Here is a 15,777-nt window from a genome sequence, read left to right as displayed (position 1 = left end):
ACTGGAAAATATGTAAATTTTGTTTATGCTTTAGAGCATTTGCACTAACCCAAGAACATGCCTTCCTCCTGGTCTTACTAAAAGCAACTAAACAAGAGCTGCTCTCCCAGGTTTGAATGCGTGGGTTGGAAAATAGGCTCCTCTGGTCCCTGCTTCATCCTCCCCTCCTCTGTCAGAGGCCCAGGGATACCTGGAGCAGCAGGGCACAAGCTGGTGGCTCACAACAGGGTCACTTCAACACAGAAGAAAAGGATCCTGGCCCAAGGCTCAGAGCTCCTGGGCTTGAGCAGCAGCTACCGAGGCAACATTGCTCCTGCTACAAAAGAACAGAGCTGTGAGAACTACAATGAATCTTCCCCCTTTTCTTCCAACAAAACCTAATGCTTTAATCTAAAATGTAGGTGACTGCATTGAATGCACTGCATTGAAGATTCATCCCTGAATACTTGGCCACTGCAAGGAAGCCCACTGGGAGCTTCAGTACCTTTCTACAGTGCTCTCTTTGCCTCCTGGCTGCTGCCAGTTTTGCTTCTGACTGATACCCATGGGAGTCAGCACTCCAAAATCTGAAAGTATTTACCATGAACAAAAATGTGCTGTTTACATGCACATACATACATGCATTTTCTGTTTTGATTTATAGAAGGGGATACAGTTGCTGAGCTCTTGGGGAAAGAGATGCTATCCACACACACAGGATAAATGAACTACTGGGTTTTTAAAGCAGCTGCCTTTTTCCTCCCATATGCAGCCCCTGATGAATTAAAAAAATGTATTTAATCCAGAAAAATTATTATTTTAGAATGTTCTGAATAGTCTCTAGAGCTAGACAGATTTTAACATATATTTTTTTATTAAATATGTAAAAAGATAAACGCAAGTCAAGTTATTCACATATTCAGACAAAAATCTACTCTATCATGCGACAATTTGTGGATAACGTAAAATGACTGATACATCTGAATAAGACTTTTGTATCTATTATGCCATTACTTATCTATTTATAATTAACAATACATATGTTTACATTCCTTTCAGTTTACATTTAATATATAACCAAAGCTTTATGGTGTGCTATTTAGTAAAGGTAATTACAAATGCATATTAAAACCATAACAGAAGAATGGGTTACTCACAGGGGGTGGGGGGGAAGGACAACTCTTTCCCCTTTCAGAACACTGCTCTCCCCTCAGCACAGCCACATTTCTGGTGCCCCCAAAGTATTTCACTGCCCTGGCTCCTTACATCAGTCACTCCCCCCTTGGTACAAGCAGTGAGAGGGCTATGGTCCTCAGATCAGAAACAGGATACAAGGAATTTTCAGGAAACGAAGTTCAGCTATTCTTTTAATTTTTTTTTTCTATGTGCTTCAAAAGAGAGAAAAGGAGAGAGGCACAACAGCCTGGCTATGAACCATCTGGGGAGCTCAGCAACCCCAACCATTTGCACCTTCAGAAAATGTTTTCCCTTGAAGTGCTCTCCATGCATCTGCTCTATTATTGGCAGAAGGATGAACTCTGGTAAGCAGAGATGTGCTGATGAAATTAAGTTTATATATAGCCTGATCCCAAACTCCTTGCCCCATTCAGAGATCCCATAAAGGTTAAAGGACATTCTGGAGTCTGGAAAAAAAATTAGTAACTGCTCTTCAACAATATTATGAAGAACTACTGTTTATTACAATGACAATTGTAATAAGTACATATGTTCTAATAAACACAAATACAACAAAAATGACAATTCCCCCATTTGTGGTGATTCTTGGAAATACTTATTTTGGAATAAACACAATTTTGTAAACCAGACCTTATTTGTAACCAATTGAACTGGGAGAGGAAAGCGCTGGTCTGCAGGTTGCAGTACTTTGATTTCATCACTGGGTAGGATGTGAGGTCAATACTGGATGCAGAGCTGGGAAAACCAGCCTGCAGGGTTCCAGAAACTCTTCTGCTGTGCAGGGGAAGGATCAAGGAACTGGAAATACCTGTTCTGGTGCTCAACAGTATTTTATATATTGTTGGTGGTGCAACACAACAGCAGGGTTCTCACATTTAACTAAGAGCCACTTAGCTGCAGAAGATTGATTAGGAATGGAAAACTGCATGTGTGTGTGTGTGTGTGTGCCCAGGGGCTGATTCACTGGGAACCTTTCTATGCAAGCATAAGCTGGGGACTTAATGCTTTAGGAGCCTATGAACACCTAAAATGATTTAGCTGTTCAATAGGCTGTGGAGTTTTTCAGTGAATGCCAATTGCGATGGGACTTCCACGTACCTGCTAAATCAGCACAGCAAACCAGAATTCAGAAAATGAAGTGACAGACCAGGAAACCAGGCATTAAATAACCAGAGACTACAGCGCACAGGGGTATGAGAGGAACAAGGAATGCTTTTTATACTTCAAGATACCTCTGTTTATAAAATATCATCATTAAAACAGGGCCATGGGACCACACTGGAAGGGAACACTCCCACTGCAGACATCTCCAGTGCACACATGGTTCTGCACCACACTGGCCTCGAAGGCGGAAGGTCAGCCAAGTGCAGAACCAGCTCTGTGCCCCTCAGTCAGATGGTCCCCTTCTGATGTGTGCTCTGTCTCCAGGAGGACTCCTCACTGCCTCTCCATGCTTTGGAAGCAACCTTAAACCTGTGAAATGTTCACCATCCACTTATAGGGGAGTTCAGGGTGGGGTTCGGGGCCCATGCTGTTGCTGTTTTCCCCCATACTTTGCACTACTGACAAAATTTCTGTCTTCTATACTTGTATGGCTGGGGCAGTGGAAGGGGGAAGGAAAGCAAAAAGAAATGGCTGGCCTACTTTCTCCTTTTCTGAGGGGTGGAAAGCCAAGGAGGATGGGACCGTGTCCTGCAGCTACACTTGTGTCAAGGAGATTTCTCTCCTCCCTCAGTACTGAGCTTTGCGGAGGTAGAGCTGCAGCTGGAGGCTGGGACTGGATTCCTCAGGAAAGAAGAAAAGCTGGGAAATGTCTATTGACTAGTTAGGAAACTGGGTGGGTTTTCAAAAAGCTTATGTGGATGTCTGTTCCTCCAGAAATAAGCCAAAAAACATACCATGCAGCTTTCTAACAAGCTTCCTAACACAGGGGTTTAAATCTCCCAGTGAAACAGATGCTCTGCCTTTCATCTGTGAAGGCAGGAAAGGAATAAATGTGAGCAACACAAGCGTTTTCCTCCACAACACAACCTCATCGTTATGGCTTGAGTATGACATCCACTGTATCCCTTTATTCCAATTGTTCGGCCAAATTGATGCCCCACGGCAGATGTACTAGAAAACGCAAAAGCACCACAAAGTGAGAGACACAGCTAGTGGTACAGAACTCCTTGCCACACAAAATGCCAATATAAATATGTTAGAAACAAGTTACAAGTGTATCATACTTAAGACGAAAAAGAAAAAAAAATAAATATATGTATTTTTAAAGAGCAGAACAAATCTCAAGCAGCCAAGTGGTGAAGTTGCAGTGATGTACAGTAGGTGATGTAGCCCTACAACCTCTTGGGAAGATACACTGAAAGAAGACATCTGCAAATGCATCTTGGCAAAGTATTGGTACAGAATGCAGTGGTTGGCTGGCACTCACTATGGTACATAAATGTTAATGGCAGACTGGGAGTGAACTGATTTCAAGTTTGAGGCCGCACATGTTCCATTCTCCAGAAGAAAGTTCTCACACAAAACGAAAATTGTCAGAGATGCTGCATGAGTCAGTACTCATCCTGCTGCTGGGGCTGTTCATGGACTTGCTCTTCACCTTCATGCTCATCTGTGTGGCTCTCCTGCAGGGAGAAAAAGATGCCAAAAAGCTCTTCAGCAGAAATCATTCCTGATGTAATCTTGCCCCACTGTAGCATAAAACTTAACAATTTCCATGCACGGAAGTACAAAATGAGCTGTTACCTGAGAAAAGCAGCATCTCATAATATTACATTAAAATGTACTTACTTTACTTCTAATTGAGGCATATGCAGTACTGATATTTCCCTAGAAAAAATGTCAGCTCTAAACATCACTGTCATCTGTTCCAGTGAGCAAACATTTTGAATAGTTAGACGGTGATACGCCAACAGTTAGATACTGTATCATAGCATCCTGATGTCCTCCCATTTTCAGCTTGTCCAAGGTTTTCTGAACCTGTCTGCTGTAGTTTTCACACAATCTTCTCTCAAGGTTTAGATGACTAAATGGACAAGACACTTTTACTATCACCTGCTTTAAAAATTCAACACAGCCTCCTTTTTGAGGTCAGGCATGTTACTTTCCCAAAATAATACTCCCATGCTAACTCCCACAGACTTGCAAGCACATTTTCTTGGGGAGGGTCGGGGAAGAGCCCCGTATTCACTGACTTCTAGAGCTACTGTAAAAAGCACTAATTACTAAGTAATCACTTCCCACTGTTTTTATGCACAGTATTATCCAAAGCTGTCTCTCTGAATATACATTCCCACTGGGAGATGAGATGAATCCCTGACACAAGGAAAGGCTGGATCCTCGCTGCAGGTGACACCAGTTCCAAACAACTTTCAAATTAGAGGCAACAGGCCTAGTATCCTGAGTTGACCTGAATGTTATCTGAGCTCAAAAAGTCTGGCTGACTTTTAGAGCATCCCTTCTGGACTGCCATTAAGCACAGCTGCATTTGCAGCTTTCCATCTTTCCACAGCACGGTTCACTGAAGAGATCGCTCTCGTGTACACTCTGCTCTGCATTAGTACCGCTCTGCCGTAGGCAGCTCCAAAAGAAAACACTTTTCCAAGACACTGAGCTGCCATTCAAAACCCAGCATCCCCAGTGGGGTACCTCTGCAGAACTTGCCTGGCTCCCTAACTTTTGTTAGAAGCAAGCAGCTTGAACAACAAACTTTAACAAATCGATACTGCTAAGTTTTCAAGTTTGAGGCAAAAATCAAAAGAAAAGGAAGGCCGTAATTTTAGTTCTCCCACAATAGTCCAGAGCAGCTTGTGAAATAAGCAAATTGCCTTCTGGCAGTAAAATATTCATCTAAAGGGCAAAAGCAGAATAAGGTTCCTAACATTTGCTGATACAATGGAAAGAGCCAGCCATTTACCACGTATAGAAACAGCCCAATTTCAATTGAAAACAAGCTTTCTGTCACACTCGGGTGCCATTTTCAGGTAGAAGCCACACATCAGTCAGGGCAGCTGAAGTTGAGCATGTTTTGGCCCCCTGGGGGAAATGATGCCCTTATTACATACAGTAGGTACATCACATCAAAACAGCTTTGTGAGCAGTACCTAAAAACTGCAGCTCCTGTGATGGGCTGCAAGGGTGCAGGACGTGCAGAGAACAGGAGGTTCACAGAGAGGAGCTGACAGCTGTGAGAACGTGACCCTGCCTCATGGGGTGAGAAAACTGACGCTTCTTTAGCCACAGTGAGCGATGCTGCCTTAACCCCATCTGTCCTGACCCTCCTTATGTGCTGAGGTGACCTGCTCTGGAATACACATGTTCCACAGGCCCTGTGCATGATGACTTTATGGGATGCACTATTAGAAAGCCCACCTGTGCAGACTTTATGGGTCGTTTACGTGCTCTGCTCTCATTCGTACAACAGGAAAAGCCTCTAAGCACAGGGAGTGGACTCTACTCCACAGCTCTGAAGAGAAGTGGTGGCCCCTATTTTGCCTGGTTTATCTTTGATGGAAATAGTGAATCTTATAATGTAACTACCTCAGAAGTTGTTCTGAGACTTGAGACACATTTCTGAGTATGTACAGCTTGTATAAATCCATGAAATGGGAACCATAAGAGTCCAATTACTTTGGGACTGTAGAATCTCATTGAACAGCATCCCCTAATAAGGAAAGTAGTGGAAGATCTATTTAGAGCATTTATTTCTGGCTTGAGCCACATGACCATGGTCATCCCTGTCTCCCACGTTGAGAGGTGCTCTCTTTTGGCCCTTAGATCCATATGCCTCAAACTATTCAGGTGTGTCTGTAGACTGAAAGAGTTAGACTACAAAAACCTGGTGTCAGGGACGGTGGGGGCCTTTTTCAAAAGTAGCAGCAGATATAGAAGCTGCTAGAGCAGAAAGTTACCAAACCAGCTGCATTTTGAGCAATTGCTCTGGGAAATTGAGTAGAGCAACTGAGATACCACACATGAACAGTGCTCCCAACTTCTACATGAACTGAACCACAACAGCCTGTGAATAAAAGCAAAAGCTTTCCTACATTTCTGCTTTATGCCAAGACCTAAACAGCCCTGGGCTTCATAACCAGACACAGAGCCTCTTCTTGTCCATCAGTCTGAAGCTCTTTTAATGTAATACCACATGAACAAGTGTTTTACACACTGAGAGCTTGAAAAGTACGGGCCACATCTCTCCATCACTCAAATGTAGCCTTTTGAGCACTGTTCTCTGGCAACTTTGATGTTCTTGATGGAGAAGAAGGATTACAAATGACCCATTCATAATTAAAAATTACAAAGGATTACAGGCTCGTCAGCCACTTGTTAAATGACAGTAGAAGATCCCTCTTGCTTAAGCAGAGACATAATGATGAGGTTTAAGCAGTACCATAAGAGGGAAAAGAAAAGGGAGGCTCTAAAGAGAAGGAACCCAACTGGATTGATATTTGTGCTGCTCAAACTCACCAAAATCAAGCAAAAAAACCCAAAAAAGTGTTCAGTCTTAAAAAATTAGTTCTTATTGAATTAAGCAAAACAGAAGCTTAGGAAGTGACATGATTGAAACTACACTATAAACTGGAATTCTGAGAAAAATAATTACCCCACTCCCCACCCCAAGACATGAACCTGATAAAAATCTCTTCAATGCAATATTACAATAACTAAACAGCTGGGGAATGATCAGGGACTAAACTCTATACTTGCATTCTGAATCATTCTACACACAATTCACCTAACAGCCTCGTGGGCTGACTGGGAAAGCCAAACTGCTGTTACCAAGGGATTAACCTGCAAAATACTGCAAGATAAAGAATTTAACTTGGGACAAATTCATTACAGAGAGAGAGAAAAAAAACCCCAGATCTGAAGGGCAAATAAGGGCAGTAAGAGAGTAAAGTCCAAAACCAAGCAGTAGCCAGGATCTAGATCAGCACTAAGCTACAGTCTTTGGTTTAGTGCTGATGCATTTGGGTCTTTCCTCAGCAGTCACAGTCCATCTGTTAAGCTGAGGAGATCAAGTCTCCCACCAAAAGGTACAAAAAAATTGTGAGGAATGGCCTCTGTATTCCTCTCTGGAGGAGCAGTGCTCTCCTGCTGCAGTGACATGCCCAGCCTCCAACAGCAGCCCCATTTTAGATGAAAGCACAGTGGTATGTAGCTCACATGCAGGCATGGATGATGATTTCAACAGAGAAAGGCTTGGAGGGAAGAAGTAGATAAAACACTGGGAAATGGACTGAAGTAGAACATTTTGTAATGTTCTGCCAGCAAGGAAAACTGCAGAAGGAAAAGCAACAAATGCATTCCTTGGTGCGGAATCACTCTGCTATTTAAGCCAACAGACAGATAGATGTGGTAGGGGTATGGGGAGAAGAGGGATTTTTCTGGCTTTGCTTTATAAATAAATCACTGCTCTTGAATCCAGAAGACATTTTCTCTGACCGCTATATATATGTAACACTTTTACCCTGTTATCACATGCCTGGCAAATTTGTCTCATTGTTTATTCCTGTGAAAATAATGGTTTCCTCCTCCTTTTCCTCTCTAGCATTTACCCTGCACTGCTGAACAAATCCTCTTTCCCTTGTCAGTTCTCATCTGAGCAGTAGCACCTGTCAGCTTCAAACTTGTGGTCCTCTTGCACCTAACTTTCAAACATTTATGCCCTACATTAGTCTCTTTTAGAAAAAGTATGTTGAGTTAGTCATTCCCTCAGCACTATGTTTGATATGAAACTAAGTCAGCTGACTACTGCTGCAACAGCTTTCTGGGAGCAGATATGGTACCACTGTGCTGCCAAGGGATTACGTTGATGCTTGTACACTCTGGAGCCAAAGCCTTCGTCTGCTGGAGACTGAAGGGTCAATTGTCAGTACAATCCATACAGGGATTTAGCTAACATGAATGGGAGTAGTTCAGCTAAATCTCCACTGAATCATTATCCCTGAATGTCTCTGAGGAATTTAACCAGCACCCTTTGCAGCTTCTTGCTTTGTTCAGTGTCTACAACATTAAGTCTAAGATGCAATGAGATTCTTGCTTAATCTTGCAGACAATACACTTCTGAAATTTTGCTAATAGAGGATTATTTGGTTTGCACAAGGAAGAATTTTGCCTATAGCAACAGGATAAAAAATGCTAAAGAGCATTATCTTTGGAGCTATAATCGTGTATTTGGCAACCTGCAGCATACATACTCCAACACTGCCACATGGGCCAGAGAAGGTTCACAGCTGTAGACAGTGAACTGCACCTCTGCCAGAATTCCTGTGATTTTCAACACGTTAAAGGACATGAATAAAAGACTTCATGCACATTGGGGGAAGATGAAAAAAACAAAACTAAGGCTCAGAACCGTATGAAATCAATTTAAAATTGTGACACAGACCCTCCCCTTTCAGATATAGCTCAGCAAACCCAGAATGCAAAACTCCACTGAAGCAGTGAAAAGCAACCAACCTCCTGAATCTTTTCCCCAAGCTAAAAAGTCTGTTGTTTGCAATTGCAAACGCAAACTTCTTTTCTGGGGAGGAGTCACAGGAATCCTAGCTGCTACAGTTCTGTTGGCCTAAATACAGGATATGACCCAATACTAAACCAATAAAATCTTACAAAATTAAGATGGTTTGTTGAAATAAAAACCATTAAGCTTCAACTTACGTGTTCATCTGAAGCATAAAGGACTTCCATTAGCCGATTGACAAGGTCATTATTCTCTCCCCCGTGTTCTTGGCAGAGAAGTTCAATCTCCCTTAATTTGCCAAAGTAGAAATCCCTTTCCTTCTCCACGCCTTCAAGTGCAAGTTTTAATGAATGTACCTGCAGATAAACCAAGACATGATGCATCAGTTTTGAGGTACACTGCAGACAAAACAACTCAGTCTAAAATTTTGTATGCTAAACAATCTTAAATACTTATTCAATTTTATAGCTTAAAATGAAGTCCAATTTTCTTTCTTCAGTGCTAAATTGAACCATACCCCATTAGAGAACAGTAGATCAGGCTCCCCCATTACTCCCTCTGGATACATCTTAACCTTGATCCTTAAAGGTCAACTTTCTCAGCACTATTTTATACTGAAGCCCAAAGCAGCAGTTCAGAAATCAGGGCTACCTAAGCTGTGTCTCCTAACTGGGCTGCCAGCAGTGTCATGTAGTGGTAACTAATAAAACGTTCAGCTCAGTACTTGCATTATTTTGCCTGGATTAATGTATCGTTGTTGGGAAACATACAGTATCTCCTTGACTAAAAATACACAAAACTAGCAGAAGGGCTCATAAAGGGAAATAGTCTAGTTAGGAAATTAGAAGGTCCTCTAGTTACAAATGTGGTATTGGTGTGCTGGTTTTCCACCTCTCCTGTTCTGCCTCCCCACTTACCAGATTTTACAGACCTGTGTTTCAGCACTCTGCTGCCATGACTGGCTGCACCTCGGGCTCCCTGCTCTGGCTGATGTGCTGTTTCTACCAACAAATTCTCTCAAATGCCAAGTACCTTTCTCTTTGCAACCTTGTTCACAGGAGTCTTCAAGCTACACTGTCAGCCTCAATTTCACCACTAGGACTGCTGCAAATAATTCATGGGCAACACAGCTGTTAATGATTAGGCTTTGTACAAATCACGACATGTCGCGATATATTTTTACACGTATGTATTTTAAAAAGAACAGCTCTGTGGTAGCATGACATATAAACTTCTGTCTATCGGGGCATACACGATCAGGATAACATCAAAGTGGCTTGGAAACTTGGAGGACAGCAGTATAAAAACCAACAGAAATAATCACAGATGAAGCTGTCTACAGTAAACACACTGACCCCAATCACATCCAATTACAGCCAAATTAGCATTCACATTTTAGAGCCTGCAATTATACAAATGATTCTCTAAATAAAACATGCTAAATAAATTAAATCTTATCAGACTACATTTCAGTGAACTGATACAATTTAATAGAAACTTCTGTGCTGCCAGTTCTACTGGAAGTTAATTGATTTCCTTCACTAGTAAAAATACCAGCAGAGTTCAAAAAATGCTTTGACAGCCTACTAAATCCTTTCAGTTTGTTTTTCCATGACTGCTGAGCTAGTGATACCTTCTTCTGACCTTTGATTGCACTCTCAAGGCATCCAGCAGCAGAACTGACCTGTTAGCAGAGCAAGATCTCAGAGCATCTCATTTATGTACTAATTCATTTCTAACCAGCTGCCTGAGTGTGACACTCAAGTCTTCCCTTGATCGTTTGAATCCATGATGGATATAATGACCAGTCACCTTAAAATTAACTATTTTTTGACAAAAGTAGGAATAGCAAAATGAAACAAGAGTTTACAATATTCTGGTTTATAGATAAAGACCTCATACTTAGGATGTGCCTTCTGGAACTGCCACAGCATATTGCTTGAGAGCAATGCCTGCATCCAACCAGAACAAGAATGTAACTGCTTCCAGATCTCTTCTCTGTGCTTGCTACAGCTTGGGAAAACTACGAACTTCAGCTGAAAAACTGGCAGCTAATAGCTTAGACCATCTCCCCTTCTGACCTATTTAGTATGAAGACATTCTCCTGTTTTCATTCTATCACATTCACACTGCTTAAAGAAACAAAATCATTAAACGATGTACATTTGCATGGAGTTAATCAGCTACTGGATACAGTAACCATTGTTATAACCAAACCAGACATGCTTTCCTTCAGTTACACACCAGCTACCTGTCTGGGCCATGTGAATCCGTATTTCTTCAGATACTTTGCACATCTGCATCCCACTTTTTCCTTCCATGAACTTGCCAAAAGGCTGACACTTGTTTCTGTTTCTCCCATGTTTCTGTTTCTGGACCAAAAGTCACCCTCTGCAACCCAGTTAATGAGTGCAAAGGCAGAAGTTCTTACTGACTGGTCTTCTCTCTGATGGCACTTACTGGTAGCATGAATACTCACAGGGCTGCAGAGCCAGGCTGCAGATTAAGCACAACTGCAGGCAAAAACCCATGATGGTGCTGTTTTCAGAAACTACACACAGCTAGTAGTTCCTGGGACCACTCTCCATATGTAAAAGTCCCTTCTCTGTATGTAATGGCCCCTGGTTTGTGTTGTCATCTCAGCTGCACTCAGACACTCTTCAGGAGAGCAGTAGTTGGCACAGACCAAAGACACAACAGGGACCACTTTGTTATTTTAATGCTATGGGTAATCAAGTCCCAGTACAGAGTGACACTCCTTAGAATTTCATTCTGGAGTTTAATTTACTGGCACAGTTCGAAGATGATTTTAAGAGAACCTTTAGGATTGTTGGGAGCCATTAAACTGGCAAATGTTAGGGATGGCTTACAATTATTGCAAATAGCTCATTAAGCTATACTATGGTAAAACAGAGTGTCCAGACATCCCCACTAATTAAACTTTTCTGCTACAAATTGCATGCAAGTTCAGATGTTTCCATCTCCCTTGGCTGCTATCCATGAAAGGGATGAAAAAACTATTACAGCCACATAGGACCATGATATCCAAGACACAATTCAGCACTTCTTACTCATAATCAAGACAGAAACTGGGTAATGGTGGCTGCTGCCCTCATCTCCACAACTGCTGTAGAGTAGTAAAAACCAGGCAATTTGGCTCTTCCATCATGTTCACACTGGGGGTCAGGAGAACCTGGCTCAGAGCTGCTTGCAGCATAGCTTTTTTGGCTCGTGTAATATGCCCATGGTTTACAAGTATCCATTAGTGGGAAATGAGATGCCAAATGCTGTCAGCATTTAAAAAAAAAGCCTTCCAGACCATTCTAGCTAGATGATGTTTCTTAAAAACTAGCTATTAAAGAATCAGTTTTTCAAATCCTCAGAATTTCTTCTTCTCTTTGGTGATGGAGGAAATCATCAGTTTTTCCTTCAGGGTTATTTGTATATAAAGCTTAAGGTTTTCACACATGGAACGTGCTAGGAATATGTTAAGAGTGGATGTGATAATGACTGTCTATTGCAGTAAAGATCAAATATTTTGATGTTGCTCAGATGCCAACCAACTCTTCCTTCCTGAAGCAAACACATTCTGACTTCTGAGTACAAATGTCATGGTTTAAGTGGCATTAAGCTGACGTTTGAACTCCACTTGACATTGATCAAACAAAAAAGATTCCATTAAAAATATATATATCCATTCCCTGTGCAACATTTAAAAACTGTTCTGTTACAGCACCAATCTAGAGTCCATTTGGAGGGCTGGTGGACCCTGTTATGCTCTCTGCTGATCAGAATGATACCCTCAATCTGCAGAATGCTGTGTTTGGGATGTGGCTATCCATCCACCACCTTTCAGTGTATAACTGATCAAGAACTTGCAAACAGTGCCCCAGCAAACTGAAATCTTTGCTGATCAGGTCAATGAAAGTCTGAAACTGAAATGCCCTTAATTGTGGAAAATTATACTTGATCCAGAATAACAATTGCTTCTTCAATACAGCTGCCAGGCAGCTCAAACTCTGAGTTTTTTTCCTTTCCATCTTCCCTCACCAAGGACAAATACACAGATCAGGCCTCATTTATAGTAGTGGCATTTACACCATTCTGACAGCACAGTCTTAAGTCAGATACAGGTATTTATTCTTGTCCAGTGCAGGCACTCTTGCAGTCCAGAAATGAGAGAACGGTGTAAAGTTCCAGAGCATAAACAGAAATGAAGCCCTTACATTCCTAACATTACAGAAATATCGATGCTTTATTAATTATACTGCAGAACATTATTTATAACTAGGTAGACTCAGAAAGGTAGATCGCATTTTTAAATGAAAATGGTGTGTTAGCTTCTTAACACCTTCCTTCCAGAAAGCAGAGCACAGTGCTCTAGTCTCAATTTAGCTGTAAATCTCTTAACACCTTGGTATTACAAACAGGCTTGTTTTCTCCACAATGGCACATTAAATGATTTCTTTCAAATTCATAATACACCAGAGCAAAGACACTATCTGGATTTTTCCTATCCAAGTGAAATAAAAGATATATTTCAACATCTAATGAAATTATCATACTTCAGCAAGACATACCTGTCACTCCTAAAATCATAATTTAAAAATACTGGCAAACATCACTCACCTCTGCCAGACATTATTTTTTACAATAAATCGCTTTTGTTTTTTTTCTTTCCAGCTTAGCTATTTCACTTTTGTCCCTTTGTAATTCTGGAGAGCATCATTCATCAGAAGACAATATTAGATTTCATGCCTGCCTGTGACAATGAATGCATCTACTTTTGTGCCTAAAGCAAATTTACCTGGTCACTGAGCTGTATGACTTGAGTTTCCAAATCTTTGTCTGATTTGGATGCCGAGCCGCTTGGTGCAGCTTTTTTTGCTGAAGATGGGCGAGAAGGTGTTGATCCTGGTTTAGAAGCTGGACTGGATTTAGCAGCACCTGAAAACCACAATAAATAAGTAAACAATAAACAAGATTGATCTCCATAATAAATGCATTCCTATTAACCTGATTAATAGGCAGTAATAGGAAACACAGGTATTGATTTTACAGCCATCCATCCTCTCTCTTACTTCAAGATGACAGTAGAGGAAATTCCACTGCTGTTATACCTTGGGGAAGGAAAAACCACATTTCCTACCAATCTGAGTTTGGTACTGAGAGTGAGGTAACCCTAAAACCAAAATAAACAACATCAAACCAATAATATAAAGTTCCCTTAGATCTGAGCAGCTTTCAGCTTAAAAAAAATGTGCCATTAAGAGAGTGTGCCCCCAGCCCATTACTTAACATACATAGCTATCCTCAATTTCCCTGGAGAAAGACAGAGCTGAAATAAACTCAGCTAAACTGCATCTGTGCTTTTCTCATTTTCAAATGTAAACCACCCCTGAGACAAGGGCACTGAAACTCAGAGCAGAATTAAACCCATTGGTGAACTCACAGCTGGCCACAGCGACCAGATGTGTTTTGATCTCCTTAGATTTTCCTATTTCTTTTTAATTACTTGCACTGCAGATCTGCCAGAAGAATATGGAGCAACATCTTCATCAGCAAAAACGGCAAGTAACGGGTGCGTACAGAGACTCTTTTGCTGCAGTGACTTGGCACATAAATGCCACAGCAGAGGAACAGTTGTGTGAAAGGGTTTGCAGTGCCTTCACAGGAACCTCCCAGCCAGCTCCTCACGCCTTGCTCTGCCTCTCCATCTTCCACCTCTTGATGCTGGCTGTTTGATGCAGTCGCTCAGCCCATACACAAGTGCCTGGCTCACAGCTCTCCCCCTGCCGCAGCTCCCACAAGCACTGCACTCTGACTCGCCCTTTTCCTTAGTCCCTCCAACAAGGAATAAATTTGAGATGTACTGGACAGACATCTGATAGAGAAACTGGTTTGGTTAAGAAGACGAAACAGAAACCCAGCCTCTCTCTGGCCTATTTGGTTTGACTTATTAAGCAGGCATGTGACTCAGAGGTCCTGCTTGGCAGCACCCACGTTCATCACTGTTTCCTACAAAGAGCAAAGCACAGTTGTCCAAACGTGCTGACAGGCTCCATGCCATCCTCCACCATCAAATGCTGCTGGCTCTGAAGCCTGAGCCACACAGGAGACAGCCCTAATCCAGCAGGCACCCAGCTCCCAGCTGAGCTCTGAGCTGGCAGTTCACCAGTTCCAGAGGGATTTTGCCCCGGCTTTCTCAGCAGCCACTTTCTACCCCACACCTCGCCAGCTGCTCCTCCCATAGGATTACTTGGTTTATGGCACACTACAAATTGTTCTAAGTTGTCATTTCCATGATGTATCCCCAGTGTCAGACAATGCTTTAATAAAGCAATCCATTGTAAACCCAATGCATTGAAAAAAAGCCATCACTAGGAAGAAATTGCAAGGAGGCAGGGAGAGGAAGAGAAAGCTTGTGGGGCTGTCCATATGTCCAGACCATGGAGCTCACAATGTCACTGACCTAGAACTGTGACAGTGGTTCATTGGTGGAGCTGGAAAGTGATGGGAAAGGAGAGCAGCAATGGGTTATTTAATCAAGCTTAAGCTTTCCTGATGTAGTCACAGGCCTCCCTCTGTAGCAAGCATCTCCTCCCACCCCTACGGATAACTCTGTATTAACTGGGTCACCTAATGCCAACAGAACACAAACAAACAATTTGGTAATCCAGTTAGCATGTGTAAACATTTCTGTGCAAGATGGCCATCCTCCTTTTCTATGCTCTTTAACATAAGATGGATAAGAAAAAAAACCATACTGGTGGGGTTTTTGTGTTTTTGTTGCGGTTTTTTCCCCTTTGTTTGGTGCTTTTTGTTTTGGTTTTGTTTCTTTCAGAAACGGGTGACTCCAATAGCTTCCATGTCAATTGCATACACAAACTCTTCGCTAGCACGTTTCAGATATAGTACACAGGCTTGCTAAAGTTGGGAAAATTCAGTGTTGTGTATATGTTTGAAACGAAACTTTTTTTCACATCATACTTAGATCAGCAAAGAATAAATCATTTGTGGAAAAACATTAAAAATGCCAAGATCTTTTGCTGCTATTTTTCTTTATGAAATCACCTAAACTTTAGCACTCTGCCTTCAATGGGGTTCAGCCCATATTTTGACTAACTAAA

At 41.8% G+C, this 15,777-nt stretch overlaps 1 protein-coding gene across 4 annotated transcripts in view; it reads right to left on the bottom strand.

Moving 5' to 3' along the window:
- Positions 1–987: 987 nt before the first annotated feature.
- The window catches only part of MAPRE2 (microtubule associated protein RP/EB family member 2), a 99,412-nt gene continuing 84,622 nt past the window's right edge, over positions 988–15,777 (bottom strand). For all 4 annotated transcript variants that reach the window (XM_032124787.1, XM_032124766.1, XM_032124777.1 and 1 more), the window contains 3 exons: positions 13,455–13,594; positions 8,845–9,003; positions 988–3,803 (listed from right to left, as the gene is read on the bottom strand). In XM_032124787.1, coding sequence (XP_031980678.1) covers positions 3,732–3,803; positions 8,845–9,003; positions 13,455–13,594 — 371 coding nt within the window. In that variant the 3' untranslated portion in view covers positions 988–3,731. The remainder of the gene's footprint in view (positions 3,804–8,844; positions 9,004–13,454; positions 13,595–15,777) is intronic.

This window comes from Corvus moneduloides, chromosome 1 (genome assembly GCF_009650955.1).
Source record: "Corvus moneduloides isolate bCorMon1 chromosome 1, bCorMon1.pri, whole genome shotgun sequence".
Classification (NCBI taxonomy): Eukaryota; Metazoa; Chordata; class Aves; order Passeriformes; family Corvidae; genus Corvus; species Corvus moneduloides.
Note: the sequence above shows the minus strand (reverse complement) of the source record. Positions and strands in the feature narration are given on the sequence as shown.